We start from the raw sequence: 17,116 nt of genomic DNA, 5'->3' as shown, positions 1-17,116 counted from the left end.
TATCATTTTACATTATTGACACACTTTTTTAAGTAATTGCTGTTCAGTTGCTTTGACACAATCTTTTTTATTTAAAGTTCTTGATAATTAAAGGTGTCTTGACTTGACTTTACCCCAGCCTCAGTCCATTCCTTGTGAAGTTCACTCAAATTCTTGAATAGATTTAGCTTGAATCATTAATATTAAAATTTATACAATTAGAGATAAAATTGAAACCATTCAGCCGTCAGCTACAGTATCACATCAGACAGTGCACTATAGACCCCCTGAGGAACAGTTCCACTCATTCTCTACTATAGGAGAGGAAGAATTGTATAAACTTGTCAAATCATCTAAACCTACAACATGTATGTTAGACCCTATACCATCTAAGCTCCTAAAAGAGGTGCTTCCAGAAGTCACAGACTATATAGTCTTCTGACTATAATTAATTCCTCATTGTCATTAGGATATGTCCCCAAAACCTTCAAACTGGCAGTTATTAATCCTCTCGTCAAAAAAACACAACTTGACCCCAAAGAACTAGTTAATTTTAGACCGATCTTGAATCTCCCTTTTCTGTCCAAGATACTAGAAAAGGTGGTATCCTCACAATTATATTCCTTCTTAGAGAAAAATGGTATATGTGAGGATTTCCAGTCAGGATTTAGACCATATCATAGTACTGAGACTGCTCTCCTTAGAGTTACAAGTGACCTGCTCTTAACATCTGATCGTGGTTATATCTATCTATTAGTGCTATTGGTCAATCGTGGATCTGATGATGTAGATGATGGTGGAACTCCTTATATGAGCATTTCTCTCTGAAAAGCACACCTGCGCACATGTCGATCAGAGGAGACCGAGACCTCTCCCATAAACGTGCTTCACCAGAAAATCGTTGGCAGCGCTGCGTAGGATTTGTTCGAGAATGTCTCCAAATAAGTGTGTTTTTCGTGTTTTTGAGATAAGTATGCAATTCTACTCTATACGTACTCAAGGTTAACATGAGATTAGGGGAAACTGTGTACGTTATGTACCCTTTAAGGATTTTAAGAAACATGCTTGTTGCACATCCTCGATTGCTTAACTTGGGGTGACGTTTCCCCCTTAATGTGATTTTATAGCATTTTAGACATTTAAAATTTGATGATATACAAACTGCCGTCGTATTAGACTGCTGCTGCTGCTAGGGGTGTACGCTTCCCTCTTAATGTGATTTTACAGCATTATTATTATTATTGGTTATTTTTATTTATTTTATGTAAATCACTTTGAATTACCATTGCTTACGAAATGTGCTATATAAATAAACTTTCCTTTCCTTGAGTTGGGGTGATGCTTCCCCCATAAATATAGTATTAAGCAACATTTCCTCTTTGCTGGCCATTCAAATTGCATCAGTTGTTTTGGGGAGTTTTGGCATATGGTTGTTTTGGGGGTTTGTCTTGCTGCTCTCCCCGCTCTGTCCAAGCATGGCTGCATGGACAGGCGTGTGAAGTGTTGCCCAGAACATAACCATACCGCCAACACTAACTGTATGCAATATAATTGTCATAAATATACTTGAAGGAAGTGCTCCTGATTGAAATTCAGCATTGTGTTAGTTCAGGCAGACCACGTTAGTCAAGCCTGCATCAGCTGACAGTCAGCTTTTCCTGACTTGTACCAATCCAGTGTCGACACCTATCACATGTGGTTTATTTAAATTCTTTATTTATTCTTCAGCGTCTCTTCCATCACATTGCTGCTTGCAATTAACTTATTCTTCCAAACCCAACTCCACTAACTGAACCTGTAATACAATCTTTGTTCTTTCTCTACAGTCACTTCATTGGAAGCAGTCTCTATCGCGTTTTGTTAACAACCCATGTAATTGTGAATTGTAATTATGTATGCATAACATTTTTCTGTTCTGTACCCTGGGGGGTTTGTCTTGCTGCTCTCCCCGCTCTGTCCATGCAGCCAGTGTTGCCCAGAACATAACCATACCATCAACACTAACTGTACTAATATAATTGTCATAAATATACTTGACGGAAGTGGTCCTGAATGAACTCGATATATGAGTGAATCTATATGATTCTGTCCAAATAATTTCTGCATTATGACTAAAAATTTTCACAATATTAAATCAGGACTAAATTTCATGTGGTGGTATTCTAGGGCTACTGTAAAGTGAGATGATTAAATCTAAATCATTTTCTTAGAGATCAGCCTCTGGGTGATATTAGTGAATCAGGACACTACATGATGACAGAATCATCAGTAAGTTACCATCACCATCTGCTCAGTTTGTCCTCTCCCAACTTTTGCTATAACAAATGTGCTTCAGAGACTCAAAGTTATAGCAGACAGAGAAACATTATAGTTAGAAATCAAGGGTCAGGAACCCAACTAAAGCAAGTGCTAACCTTCAAACTTTATTATTTTCTATAAAACAGTGCTAAGGCTTCCTAGAGGTTAAGTAAGGGTAACCCGTGCAGGGCCAATGCTAAGGGGCCAATTTTTTTGCCAATGAGCAAATTTTCAGGGACCCTGAGCTTAGCTGGGCCAGTGCAGGCTTGTTTGCAGGGCTGTTACACCCCAATAAAGGATGAATATCACTCTGTCCCCTGGGAAGATTTGGGGTTTTCTGGTCTCCGTTTCATTTTCGTTTTTTTATATGAGTTTCTGTGATGATATGTGCATGTCTATCAGGACATTACTGTCATTCAATAATGATAACCAAGGTTTACTGTAAACCTGAAGCAGCTTTGTCACACCAAAATGGATGTTTACAGAAGTGGGGATAAAATGTTGTTCAGCCAGGCCAGGAACAGACTACTAAATGAGATCCGAGTGAATAAAAAAATACACACACACATACACACACACACTCGTTAGGTTTCTGTGAACTTTGGGACTTTCCACAGATTTCTATTGTTTTTATAATGAAAAACAACTTTCTGTCCCCTAACCCAATCTTACACCTACACCTACCACTTACAGAAAACCTGCATGCATTTTTACACTTTTGAATAAACATAATTTAGTATTTTTTATATTTTTGTTCCCTCAAAAATTGTAGGTTTTACTTGGGGACATTTGGTCCCCACAATGTACCATAAACAAGAACACACTCTATCACACACGCACACACATGTTAGGTTTCTGTAAATTGTGGGTACTTTCCACAGGGGGAATAGATTTCATACTGAACAAACTGTTTTTCTATCACCCTACATCAACCCTACACCTAACCCTAGCCCTTACAGAAAACTACTGGCAATGTTTTTATGTTATAAAACATAATTTTGTATGTTTTTTTAAGCGCTTTGTTTTACAGGGACACAGGAAGTGGCCTCATAAACCATGTTTACATTGTACCATGTCATTATACACATTGGTGTGATCCTAATCCATATATACCAGTGCACTCTCTCACACACACACAAACACACACACATACACACATTAAGTTTCTGTGAATTGAGGGGACTTTTCATAGACTCCGGTTGTTTTCATACTGACCAAATGCCATTTTCTTTCCCTAACCCAACCCTAACCCTAAACCTAACCCTTACAGAAAACCTGTTCATATTGTTAAACGTTCAGATAATCATCTTTGTTTTTCATGTTTTAACAACACTGATCTATAATAGAATACATTAATAACAAACTGTAACTTAAAAATGAAAACAAATTCCACAGTTTAATAATTAAATGTGCTAAAATAAAAACAGACATTCGTGACACTGGAAGACACAAAACACTGAAAAGCCGGAGCTCCATAAGGTGAATGTAAATGATTTATTGACAGTGAACATTTGAACTGAAAAAGCAATTATGCTTGTAATAGTTTTTTTAATTGCTTAGACACTAAAAATAATACTTGTGGTCCATTTAGTGGAAACATTCAATCATATACCTAAGCCTTAGACCACGTCTGCAAAACTATTAGCACATTACATGCTTTAAACTCAGTTTGATACCCCCTTGCATTTCTGTTCATATTGTATCTATGTTGTACAAAGCACATTATAAATCAAGCTGACTTTCTGACTTTGCTTATATGCCCTTAAGTTCAGCTGCAGTATTAATATAATGAAAAGAAAAGAAGAGACTCTATAACATCGCACTGTTACTGATTTATAATGCAGCTCAAAGCATTATGGGAAGAATATCTATTTAGTCTATTCTGATTCATCAACACAGTTTCACTGATGATCCTTTATAAATATAAAACCCAGGATAGAGCGGCTGAGTGAATGTGGTCTGGACTGTGTGGATGAGGCTCATTTTGTCAGAGACGCTGTAGAAGGACAGAGTTCCTGCTCTGTGATCCACAAACACTCCTATTCTCCTGCTGATGGACTTCACAGAGAGAACAGTCTTTATATTATTGTATATGAATGAGTAACTAGAGGGACAGCAGAACAAACTCCAGGACTGATCATTAGATCCAAAGAAACACTCATAACCTAATCCCTTCCTGCTGATGCTCTGATATGACACTGATATATGCACACCTCTGTCTCCCCTCCACTCAATCTCCCAGTAACAGCGTCCACACACACTCTCTCTACACAACACCTGACGCCAAAAGTCAAATCTGTCTGGATGATCAGGATATGTCTGGACTGTGAAAGTGGCAGCAATCACTCTGTTTCTCTCAGACAGACGGAGGTATTTATTCACTGTGTTCGGATCCATAGTGAGCTGATGGGAATCTGATGGAGATAAAACACATCAGAATCAGGAATTATGAATCTGTTTGATCTTTTCATGTTCAGTGTATCATCAGTGTCTCAGTACAGATGAACAGATATCTGTGCAAATCATCATTTACATCATCAATTATAAAACCTTTTACAGGAAGAACATGAACACACTCAGTGAGTTTTTCTGCTTGTTTTCTTACTGACTAACATTGTAGGAAGTCGTTCCTGGTTCTGGGATCCATGTTGGTGATTGTGTCTGTGGAAATCAACAGACATGAACAGTGTGATTCTCATGATCCTGATTTCATTCCTAAGACATTTCTAATATGATGTTCTCCATGATATGAGATGATGATGGACAGGTTTCTGAGAGCAGATGAATCTCCAGGACTTTACCTCTGTCTGAGATCTTCTTGAGCTCCTCTTTGCAGAAATCCTCCAGTTTGTCTCTCAGCTGATGGACAGATTCTCTCAGGACATCAAAAGAGTTGAGAGAACTTAAGGGATCATCATTTCCGTCTGTAGATTCAGGAGGTGCTGAGAGAGACTGGAAACTCTACAGAAAACAGAAATTAAAACTCATCAGCTCCACACGTCACCCAATAACCTGCAGGAACATCAGATTTGTGTGGCTCTTGTTGATTTGACTGCACTTTCCAGCACTTTCACAACATTAGATTCATTTTTCTCATATTAATTATATCACATTAGAGATACAGACTTCTAGTATTTTTCACTTACACTATATTATCAGTTTTGAGGATCACCTAATCTAATTTTGATGAACTTTGCTCAGAATCAGTACTTTCAAGTTCACTGATTTCACTGAAACATAATAAATCAGAAGCAAAAATTTGATAAAACGTTTGAACTGTTGGTGGCACAAGTGGTGTTTGACAGCTAAATTTATCTCCTAGATCAAGGATAGGCAACGTCGGTCCTGGAGTGCCGATGTCCTGCAGCATTTAGCTCCGACCCTAAAAAAAAATAAAACTCACTTGTCTGTAGCCTAGTAATCCTGAAGAACTTGATTAGCTTGTTCAGGTGTGTTTGATTAGGTTTAGAGCTAAACTTTGCAGGACACTCCAGGACCGACATTGCCTATCCCTGTCTTAGATGAAAGAGCTACTATAATAAGTAATACATTGAAAAGCTGATAACAAAGCCTGATAAATTAATTTATCAGGATTGAAAATTTGTCACACAGAAATAAAGCGTTATGAATATAGCCTGCTCATTCAGTCGAGTCTGTTTCTGTGTATTTGTAGTCACAGCAGCCTATATACAGTACATTACATTTAGAAAGAATCATTTCTATATTTTTATAAAAGCTCCCGAACAAAAAAAAACATTATTATATTTTTACGCCCGCTTTAAGTCCAAAAGTGGAAACGTGGGTTATGATCCTGTTCTTCTAGATGTGTGTTACCTGCAGGAACTGGATGTGATCCTGTGTGTGTGAAAGCTGTTCCAGCTCAGCGTCTCTCCTCCTCAGATCATTGATCTCCTGCTCCAGTCGCTCCAGTCGTTCTTCAGCTCGACTCACTGCAGTCTTTTCCTGATCTCTGATCAGCCGTATCAGTTTAGTTAAGATCTTCTCACTGTCCTTCACTGCTGTCTGTGCAGAGCGCTGTTAGGACACACAGTGATTCAGCTTCAGTGAGTCTGAACTGAGACGGACTCAAACTTCTCTTCTTCTCCAGACTCACCTTCTGAGACTCCACAGTCTCTCTCAGCTGCTGAAGATCTTTCTCTCTCTGCTGGATTCTCTGCTGGAGCGTATTCTGTGTCTCATTCAGCTGGTGCTACAGGAAAAACGTATGATACTGAATGTCACAGAAAACAACTGGAACTAAATCATCAGTGATTAAAAGAAAAGTGGAACTGATAACAAATGGCTGTAAGTTCAAACTCCAGAAATGATGATTGGTTACAATCAAACATGAATTATCATAAATATTAAGGTTTGTTTCACATTGCAAGTGTAAGTATCATGAAAGAGAACCAGACACAGACATCTTCTTCACAGTCAGCTTCACACTGACAGTGTTTCTGTTTAATTAAACTGCAGCTCTACACAGAAAATGAACAGACTATTGGATCACTGCACTGAGTATTAACTTCATCTGTATTTTTAATACCTGTTTTTCTCTCTTCTGTGCTGCAACTGATACAGTGTCGTGGTTTTTATGTTCATCCATACAAAGGACACATATACATTTCTGGTCAGTGCGACAGAAAAGCTCAAGAAGCTTCTCATGTTTCTGGCAGATCATCTCCTGCAGTTGTCCAGTGGCATCTGTCAAACTGTGTCTCTTTCTTTTAAACCAACTCTCGTGTTGTTCGAGGTGATTCAGACAGTAAGAGTTCAGACACATCAGACAGGACTTGACGGCTTTGTATTTTTTTCCAGTACACACGTCACACTGCACATCTCCAGCTCCAGCGTCACAGTAAGCAGGACGTTTCCTCTTATTCAGTTTCTCCACTTCATCAGCCAGCATGGTGTTTCTAGCTAAAGCAGGTCTTGGACTGAAGGTCTGTCTGCACTGAGGACAGCTGTAGACTCTCTTCTGATCCTCCTGATCCCAGCAGTCTGTAATACAGCTCTTACAGTAACTGTGTCCACACTGGATGGTCACTGGATCCTTCATGAGATCATGACACACTGAACACATGAACTCAACCTGAAAATCTCTCGATCTTGCCATATTACTGCATTCATTGACACACAACAGTTCAACTACATTTCAGTTTCTCTTTACCCTGAATTCAGTGTTTCCTGTTTCCTGGTTCTATGTTTGATCTATGAGGTGTTAGAGAGTAACAAGTCAAGTCATGTCAAGTCTGCTTTATTGTCAGTTCTTCCACATGTACAGTACATACATACAGAGAATCAAAATTGCTTTACTCTCATACCCCCAGTGCATACAGATAACATTAACATTAAAGCCTAAAAATCTAGATCAAATATAAAATGTAGATACAACTATACAATAAGGGAATGTAAAAAAGACATATAATAAAATTGAAAATAAAGTTAAATAAAGCAGCGCAAGGCAAATGGCAGATAGAATGTGCAGATAAAAGATTTTTAGTGCAAAAAAAGCTTATTAAGTCTTTTTAATAAGTGACAAAGGGCTCAAGAGCAGTTATTTTATTTAACTGACTGATGAGGTAGTGGAATGCGTATATTAGTGGGGGGTGGGGTTTGGAAGGACCTGGTGGGGATGTGGGATCTGGGGGGGGGGGGGGTTTCATAGTTCAGTGGTGCCTGGGGCAGAACAGGGGGCAAGTTCGGGAGGGAGTTCAGCTTCCTGACAGCCTGGTGGATGAAGCCATCCTTCAGTCTGCTGGTCCTGGCCTGGAGATTCCGCAGTCTCCTCCCTGATGGCAGCAGACTGAAGAAGCTGTGTGACAGGTGGGTGGGATCACCTGCGATGCAGAGGGCAGAGGGGAGAGAGTCACCAATGATCTTCTCAGTTGGTCTCACTGTGGTGAAGAGTCTTCTGGCAGGACGCGTTGCAGGCACCATAATACACAGTAATGCAGCTCGACAGGATGCTCTCGATGGTGCCTCTGTAGAAGGTGTACATGATGGGGGGTGGGGCTCTGGCTCTCCTCAGTTTGCAGAGGAAGTAGAGACGCTGTTGTGATTTCTTGGCCAGTGCTGCAGTGTTTTTAGTCCAGGAGAGGTCCTCTGTGATGTGCACACCCAGGAACTTGGTGCTGCTCACTCTCTCCACAGTCGCACAATTGATGGTCAGAGAAACGTGCTGAGTGCACGCTCTCCTGAAGTCAACAACAATCTCCTTTGTCTTCTCCACGTTCAGAGAGAGCTTGTTATCACTGCACCACTTGGCCAGGTGGCTCACCTCGCTCCTGTAGTTTGTCTCATCTTTGTTGCTAATTAGACCCACCACAGTTGTGTCATCTGCAAACTTAATAAAGAGGTTGGAGTATGTGATGGTGTGCAGTCATGGGTCAGCAGAGTGAAGAGGAGGGGGCACAGCACACATCCTTGGGGTTTACATGTAACAGAATTATGTAATTTAATTACAAAATACATGTAAGTACAATTAGTTAGTTACTGAGAATTTTTTTTTAAAGCAAATTGCTCCACAATATGAGACACCAATGTTTCAGGAGTTTAGGACACAGAATAAGAAATTTATACAATAACGGTTTTATTTCCTGTTTGCATTGATTTATATGATTTGTTTTAAGATTAACTTTCTTTTTTTAAGGCATTGTTAGATATCAGTGTTTCCTGTCATAGCTATGCTAAGATTTGATTTCAAAAACAGTATCTTATCTATTAAATAATTTTCTTGTTATAATTTTAAATCTGTATTTAACCTCAAGATGATCTAAAAGTAAATAGAGGTGTTAAGTTCCGTCTCAATGACAAATTATCATTACTTACCTATAAGGCCCTAAATGATTTAGCTCCTGCGTACCTAACTAGCCTTCTACCACGTTACAATCCATCATGCTCCCTAAGGTCACAAAATGCTGGGCTTTTGGTAGTTCCTACGATAGCAAAGTCCACTAAAGGAGGTAGAGCTTTCTCACATTTGGCTTTCAAACTCTGGAATAGCTTTCCTGATAACGTTCGGGGTTCAGGCACACTTTCTCTATTTAAATCTAGATTAAAAATGCATCTCTTTCACCAAGCATTCAAATAATGCACCTCTTAAACCTGAAAGAGAGTCCCACGCAGAACTCCTGGTGCCTGTCATATTCTCAAAGGAATAAAGCAGGAGGCAGCCCCCAATCATTGGCTACAATGTTATTGAGCAACTGGTGACAGAGGGAATGGAGCAGCACCCTGATGTCATCCCAGAAGTGTTAAAGGAAGCTTTCACCTGTGATGCCAAAAAGCTGTTTTATTGATATGAGTGATACATAAAGGGGAACAAGTCGAAAGAGAAAGAATAATGAAAGAGGGAAAAAAAATACTACAGTAGTTGCAGCAGGACAGACAAAAATAGTGAAGTGTGGAGTGAGGGCTGGTCCTTTTGTCATTGATCGCTGGCGCCGATACAGGATGGCTGCCTCCGTGACATGCTCTGCAGTTGTTTTTGTGTTTTTGTTAGTTTGTCCTGTCTTTAGTTATATTACTGCAATCAATTTCACCAGGGACGAATTGCTGGACATTTGGCAACACAGATCTCCCGATATATCACTGTTTTTTTTACTATTCTGATGTTTTGCTGGACATTCTTGTCGGTGGAGCGGCTGCACTTATCACACGCTTCAAGAGGATGCGCAGACAGGGAAAAAGAGCTGGAGCGCTCGTGAGACTCAGAAAACGCGGATTTCGAACGCTGTTGCCTACCATCCATCTGGCAAATCTCCGCTCTCTACCCAACAAAACAACACCCGTAACAACAACACCCGGACTCCATTCTAATCATTCTTGGGGACTTTAATTATGCCAATCTCTCCCGTGAACTGCCAAAATACAGACAGCACATCACATGTCGCACAAGAGACAGTAATATATTACACAACAATAAAGGATGTATATCACTCTATTCCACGAGCAGCCATGGGACGTTCTGATCACCTTCTGGTTCATCTTATACCGACCTACAGGCAGAAACTAAAATCAGCTAAACCTGTATTAAGGGCTGTAAAAAGATGGACTAATGAAGCAGAGCATGATTTACAAGGTTGTTTTGACCTCACTGATTGGAGTGTTTTTGAAGCTGCTGCCACCGGTCTAGATGAACTCACAGAGACTGTAACATCATATATCAGTTTCTGTGAGGATATATGCATTCCTACCAGGACTCAACTAAATTACAACAATGACAAACCGTGGTTCACTGCAAAACTCAGACAGCTCCGTCAGGCCAAAGAAGATGCTTATGTGAAGGGGGACAATGTCCTGTATAAACAGGCTAAATACACAAAGGAGATCACAACTCCTGCAACCCTCCCTGAACACCTCTCCAATCAAGCGCTCTCACCATTCACACCTCCTGCATCCACCCTCTCCCCCACACCTGCAATTTAGATCAGCGAGGATGTGGTGCGCCAGGTCTTCCGGAAGCAGAAAAGGAAAAAAGCACCAGGCCCAGATTGTGTTACACCAGCCTGTCTGAAATCCTGTGCTGACCAGCTGGCCCCCATCTTCACACAGATCTTCAACAGATTGCTGGTACTGTGCGAAGTCCCTTCATGTTTCAAACGCTCCACCATCATCCCCATCCCAAATAAATCCAAAATTACAGGACTAAATGACTACAGGCCTGTGGCTCTAACGTCTGTAGTCATGAAGTCATTTGAAAAACTGGTGCTGGCCCACCTGAAAGACATCACTGGACCCTTGCTAGATCGTCTTCAGTTTTCCTACAGAGCAAACAGGTCTGTGGACGATGCAGTAAACATCAGACTGCATTATGTTCTGCAACACCTAGACAGACCGGGGACTATGTGAGGATTCTGCTTGTGGACTTCAGCTCGGCCTTTAATACGATCATCCCAAACCTCCTCCTGCCCAAACTAACTCAGCTCTCCGTGCCCACCTCCATCTGTCAGTGGATCAACAGCTTCCTGACAGACAGCTCTTCTCCCTGTACACTAACGGTTGCACATCCAAGGACCCTTCTGTCAAGCTCCTGAAGTTTGCAGACCACACCACACTCATCAGCCTCATTCAGGACGGTGACGAGTCTGCTTACAGACAGGAGGTTAAAGGGTTAAAGAGCTGGCTGTCTGGTGCACTCTCAACAACCTGGAGCTTGATGGAGGAGATGATGGTGGACTTCAGGAGAAACCCCCTGCTCTCCCCCCACTCACCATCATGAACAGCACTGTGACTGCAGTGGAGTCATTCAGGTTCCTGGGAACCACCATCTCTCAGGACCTGAAGTGGGACATTCACATTGACGCCATTGTGGAAAAGGTCCTGCAGAGGTTGTACTTCCTTCGCCAGCTGAGAAAGTTTAACCTGCCACAGGAGCTGCTGAAACAGTTCTACTCCACCATCATCGAATCCATCCTCTGCACTTCAGTAACTGTCTGGTTCAGCTCAGCTTCTAAATCTGACCTCAGTAGGCTACAGAGGGTAGTCCGGACTGCTGAGCGAATCATCGGTACAACCCTCCCATCTATTCAAGAACTGTACTTATCCAGAGTGAGCATTGTCAGTTTGTATATTGTCATTCCCTACCCACCTATTTGTACTTTTTTTGTATTTTTTATTCCTTATTGTGTTTTTTGTTCTGTCGCTGTTATGTTGCACTGCGGAGCTTCTGTCACGAAAACAAATGTGTGGACATACCTGGCAATAAAGCTCATTCTGATTCAGATTCTGATTTATTTCAAGGGAAGGAAGTCCTGTTTAAACCAGAAGTTATTCCACAGTGGCCTGAGGGATTGGATGTAGTTAGAAAAGTAATCAGTCTTGAAAAGGGAAAACTTAACAAAAGTTCACATCCCAGTAACCAACATCAGCAATGTGGACATTAAGATTGATCCCTGCACTATACTAGGACATATACAGCAAGTCAAAGCTATTTATCCAGTAGACACCAAACCTGCTATTGTAGAGTCAGACCGGATTGACAGTGGTGATAGTGTGGTGGCACAAGCAGTTGTAACTGAAAGTAAGGATGTGACAAGCCTAATTGGTTTTGACAACACAGGCCAGGATGCTAATGAAAAACTGTGAAACCGAGTAGTGCCAATCGATCACCTCATACCAGACCAACAGAGAAAATTTAAGCAGCTGCTGAGGGAGGAGTGTGCAGCATTCTCTCAGGATGAGAACAATGTGGGGTACATCCCATGCCTCCAAGTGAAAATTTGGTTAAGTGTCATGTCTCCAGTAGAGTGTACTTAAGTTTCTGTGCCAAAACCACTACATAAAGAGGTGAAAGAATATTTGGAAGACCTTTTGAACAAAGGATGAATTCAGAAGTCTGACTCCTCTTATGCATCTCCAAAAATCTGTGAATGGAAGAAAGACGGTAGTTTATGGTAATGTATAGATTACCGCAAGATTCCCAGATTTTCACCCTATTCCATAGGTACAGAACATGCTAAATAGTTTAAGTGCATTCTCTGTCCTGGATCAGTGTAAGGCATATCATCAGGGGTTTGTGAAGGAGGGAAGCCGACAATACACAGCTTTATAACGCCTTGGAGCCTTTATGAATGGGTCCGGATCTGCCCCCACTGAGTTCCAGCAGAGTTTGGAGAAATGTTTAGCGGGATTTAGGGATGACACCTGACTTCCATACTTGGATGATAACCTTGTGCACAGTAAGATATTCAAGGAGCATCTCTGTGATGTCACACCATTACCACAGACATGGGGTGTAGCTCCCCGCTAAGAAGTATGAATTGTTCAGGGCTGAGGTAAAGTTCCAGTGGTAAAATAGTCTCTAAAGGGGACTACACTATGGACCCTAAAAAAATTTGACCCGTTCAAGCACTAAAAGACTGTAAGCCTAAAACTGTGGATTACCTGAGACAACTGCTAGGGTCCCTGTCATATCATCACACATACATTCCAAGTTTTACCCAATTGCTAAATTCCTCTTTGAACTATTGTCAGCAGGAAAGCCTCCAGGAAATATGGCAGCTGGTAAATGGGAAATCTGTAAGAAGGGCATGGGAAAATGGAGAAAACCGCCTCACAGCTTAATTCCAGTCAGTCTATAACTTGGAAAGAACAACACCAGAATGTCTTCAACCAGCTTCTTGAGTTCTTGCTTCACCTGCCGATCATAGGCTACCCTGGTTTCGAACAGCCCATCATCTTGCATTGTGATGCATCACAAGAGTGCCATTCTGAATCAGAGGCAGGAAGGGAAGCTGGTGGTGATTGCCTATAGATTCACGGACACTAATGGTACCTAGGAAGAATCATCATTTGCACTCTGGGAAACTGGAATTCCTGGCAATGAAGTGGGCTATTTGTGAGCAATGAAGTGAATACCTTTATCAAGTAACTTACTTTGTGGTCAATACAGACACCAACCCGCTGACATATGTGTTGCCCATGGCCAAGCTCAATGCCACCACCCACTTCATGGATAGCAGAGTGGGCTGACTGCAATTTTATCATCAAATAAAGATCAGGCCGCACACATGGACTGTCGAGGAGGCCCTTGGACATGAAGAGAAACATGCAGACCTCTTCACAGGAGACAAGTCCAAGAGTCAATGCTCTCCCCCTACCCCACCTTGGTGCCTCAGACCACATCACTGTCATGCTAATGCCTGCATACAGACCGCTCTTTAAAAGCCCCAAACCAGTTCACAAACAAATATAAGTGTGGCCGGAAGGGTATTCAGAGCCTCTTCAAGACCCTTCAATGCAAAGTGAAAGCAGCTGAGAATATCATTGGTGTTTCTCTCCCCTCCCTCCAGGACATTTACGGAACCCATCTCACCCGTAAAGCCCTCTGCATGGCAGGTGATCCCACTCACCCATCACACAGCTTCTTCAGTCTGCTGACATCAGGGAGGAGACTGCAGAATCCCCAGGCCAGGACCAGCAGACTGAAGGACAGCTTAATTCATCAGGCTGTCAGGAAGCTGAACTCACTCCTGAAATTGCCCCCCCCCCTCCCCCCCCTTCTAACCCAGGCACCACTGAACTATAACCTCAGATTCCACATCCCCAGGTCCTTCCACTCCCCCCTCCCACTAACATACGTTGACATGCACCAGTCACTTTGTGCAGCATTGGTCTGCTCACTACCTCATTTAGCATAGAACTGACATCATTCTACTACCTCTTCAGTCAGTTTTAATAAAAGAACCGTTCTCTGAGCCCTTTGTCAATTTATACAGCATTGTTTGTTCACTTCACTGGTTTGCACTCTATCTGCCATGTGCCTTGCGCTGCTTTATATAACTTTATTTTTATTTTTATAAGTTTTTTTAAATGCCCTTATTTGTTTAGTTGTTTTTTTTTACATTATATTTGATCTGTATCTACCTGGATTTTTTTAGGCTCTACTGTTAGTGTTATCTGTATGCACCATGAGTCTGAGAGTATTGTATTTTAAATTCTCTGTATGTATTTTATGTACTGTACATGTGGAAGAATTGACAATAAAGCAGACTTGGCTTGACTAATCATCAGGTTTTATCCAGGTTTCTGTCAAACAGAGTACATCTGGATTATGAACAGTGATCATATCATTTACAGAAAGTGCTTTCGTAGAAAGGGAGCTGATAATCAAATAAGCCAAGCTTTATAATTTGTTTATCTGTATCTCATCTGTTTTTTATTTGTTGAACCTCAATTAAATTGTTATTCTTAAATTGGACTTTTTTTTTTATTTTTAGTTCGTTGAACAGTCACACTATCTATAGTGTTATATCTAGGTGAAAGAGTCTCTATGTGCTGAGAATAATCTGACTTCTGTGATGTGAGGCGGTTAGCAGATGGTCGGTTTAGCCAGTATGTCTGCTTCCTGACCGGGGCCAAGTTAGTCAAGTACAAACTATTAGACTATGTGCCATATTTATAGAGAGAAGAGCGGCACCACCCCAGGAGGGATGAAGACCATCTCTTTTCAACAAGTCAGGTATGCCCCAAAAGTTTGTCCAATTGTCTATAAAACCTATGTTATACTTCAGGCACCACTTAGACATCCAGCCATTAATTGATGACAATCTGCTATGTATCTTATCACCACAGTAAGCAGGGAGAGGACCAGAGCATATTACAGTGTCTGACATCATGCTTGCAAGTTCACACACCTCTTTAATGTTATATTTAGTGAGCTCTGACTGGCAAAGTCTAACATCATTGTCTAACCCTAACCGTTGTGAATAACAATCGTGCTGTATTTACATTTAGCATTAGCCAGAACTTTTAAATTTGCCAAGATGTCAGGCGCTCTGGCTCCTGGTAAACATTGGCCTATGGTGGCTGGCATCTCTATTTTCATGATCTGTACAATAAAACTGCCAATAACTAGAGCACTTAGGTTTCTCAGTGGGTGTGTCACTGAGTGGGGAGAACCTGTTTAATTTTTTGATTGGAACAGAAGAGCAGTGTTTTGACCCGCAACTATGCCGCCTCACAGTCACCCAGTTGCCCTGCTGTGAAGGCACTGTTACCAGAACCAAACAATGTACAGGACTGCCTGAGCTAGATCAATCCAAAGCCATATCCAGAGCCCTCACATTCTTACTGTCCTCATTTAAAGTTCAGATGTGTGTCTCTAATTCTGAAATCTTCTCTGTCAACCTAACTATTTCCCTGCATTTATCACATGTGAATCCCTCATCGCCAACAGAGAGATATAAATTATACATGTGGCAAGTGGTGCAAATAGCAATAGCAGGAGAAGCCATTACTCACCGTGCTTAATAAAAGATTCTTAAAACAGTTATTTGATGAACTTGTGAAAAACCAGAGTGAGAGAGTAGCGAGAGAGAGGAGAAAAGAAAAAAGAAAACAGCAAAAGGCATGAATTGAAATGCTGCAGGTGTGCTGCACTCACAGATTTAGCATAAAAGCTAACTATCAAATTAAAACAATTTCAGGCTTCTGATGTCCCCTCTGAATTGAAAAAAAAATATATATATTTTTATATAATCATTTTCTATTCCCTAACCCAACCCTACCACTAAACCTAACCCTTACAGAAAACCTGTTTGCATTGTTACACTTTCAGTTAAACATCTTTACCTTTACTATTTTCAGTTATTTTTTCCCCCTCATGGGGACCGCAGGACAGACCCCACAATGTAAAGATGTCAGGTTTTACTGTCCTTGGGGGAATATTTGGTCCCTACAATGTACCATAAACAAGAACACACACACTCACAGTTTTAAAAACTTGAAATTTCATGTAATTTACAGGTTTCAGCCAATGATAAATATTAGAATATATTATTAATGAGCTTTAAACTAAAATTAAAGGGGGGGTGAAATGCTCGTTTTCACTCAATATCCTGTTAATCTTGAGTACCTATAGAGTGGTACTGCATCCTTCATAACTCCAAAAAGTCTTTAGTTTTATTATATTTATAAGAGAAAGATAGTCTGTAACGATTTTTCCCGGAAAAACACGAGCGCCTAGAGGCGTGACTTGTGGGCGGTGCTAAAGAATCACGAGCGCCAGTAGGCTTTTGTGTTGAGAGCGTTTGGAAGCTGCGACACAGATCCAGAGGCTGAAATTTAACAAGAGCAGCATCAGCAAAGGCGTCTCTATGTGGTATGTACTGAAACTGTATATATTTGCTTAGTGGGTTTGGTTCGTCTTTTTTTTTTTTTTTTTTTTTTTTAAGCTGTACAAGTGCAGTTTGATGAAAACATCGCATGTTGTTTACTTGATGTGCTTACGCGCCGATAGCTAAGTTAACAACACAGAGATATTTGAAGCAGTTTTACTCATCGCATCCGGTTCCAACACACGATTGTGACCCTTTTTCGTTGGGACTGCATTATC

General features: G+C 41.0%; 1 protein-coding gene across 1 annotated transcript; it reads right to left on the bottom strand.

Moving 5' to 3' along the window:
- Positions 1-3,762: 3,762 nt before the first annotated feature.
- Positions 3,763-7,627, bottom strand: LOC113115792 (tripartite motif-containing protein 16-like). The gene is made up of 6 exons (XM_026283412.1): positions 6,824-7,627; positions 6,392-6,487; positions 6,112-6,312; positions 5,079-5,238; positions 4,891-4,938; positions 3,763-4,691 (listed from the first exon to the last, which is right to left on the bottom strand). Exons 1-6 carry the CDS (start codon positions 7,391-7,393, stop codon positions 4,168-4,170), a joined length of 1,599 nt encoding a protein of 532 aa, XP_026139197.1. The 5' UTR covers positions 7,394-7,627; the 3' UTR covers positions 3,763-4,167.
- Between the last annotated feature and the right edge of the window lie 9,489 nt (positions 7,628-17,116).

The sequence above is a fragment of the Carassius auratus genome, chromosome 16 (genome assembly GCF_003368295.1).
Source record: "Carassius auratus strain Wakin chromosome 16, ASM336829v1, whole genome shotgun sequence".
Lineage (NCBI taxonomy): Eukaryota > Metazoa > Chordata > Actinopteri > Cypriniformes > Cyprinidae > Carassius > Carassius auratus.
This window is presented reverse-complemented; position numbering and strand designations above follow the sequence as displayed.

Coding starts and splice junctions, on each gene's coding strand:
- LOC113115792 (XM_026283412.1), bottom strand. CDS start 7,393: ATGGCAAGATCGAGAGATTTTCAGGTTGAGTTCATGTGTTCAGTGTGT. Junction 6,313..6,391: donor AGACTGTGGAGTCTCAGAAG/GTGAGTCTGGAG, acceptor GTGTCCTAACAG/CGCTCTGCACAGACAGCAGT. Junction 4,939..5,078: donor CAAGAAGATCTCAGACAGAG/GTAAAGTCCTGG, acceptor TGATTTCCACAG/ACACAATCACCAACATGGAT.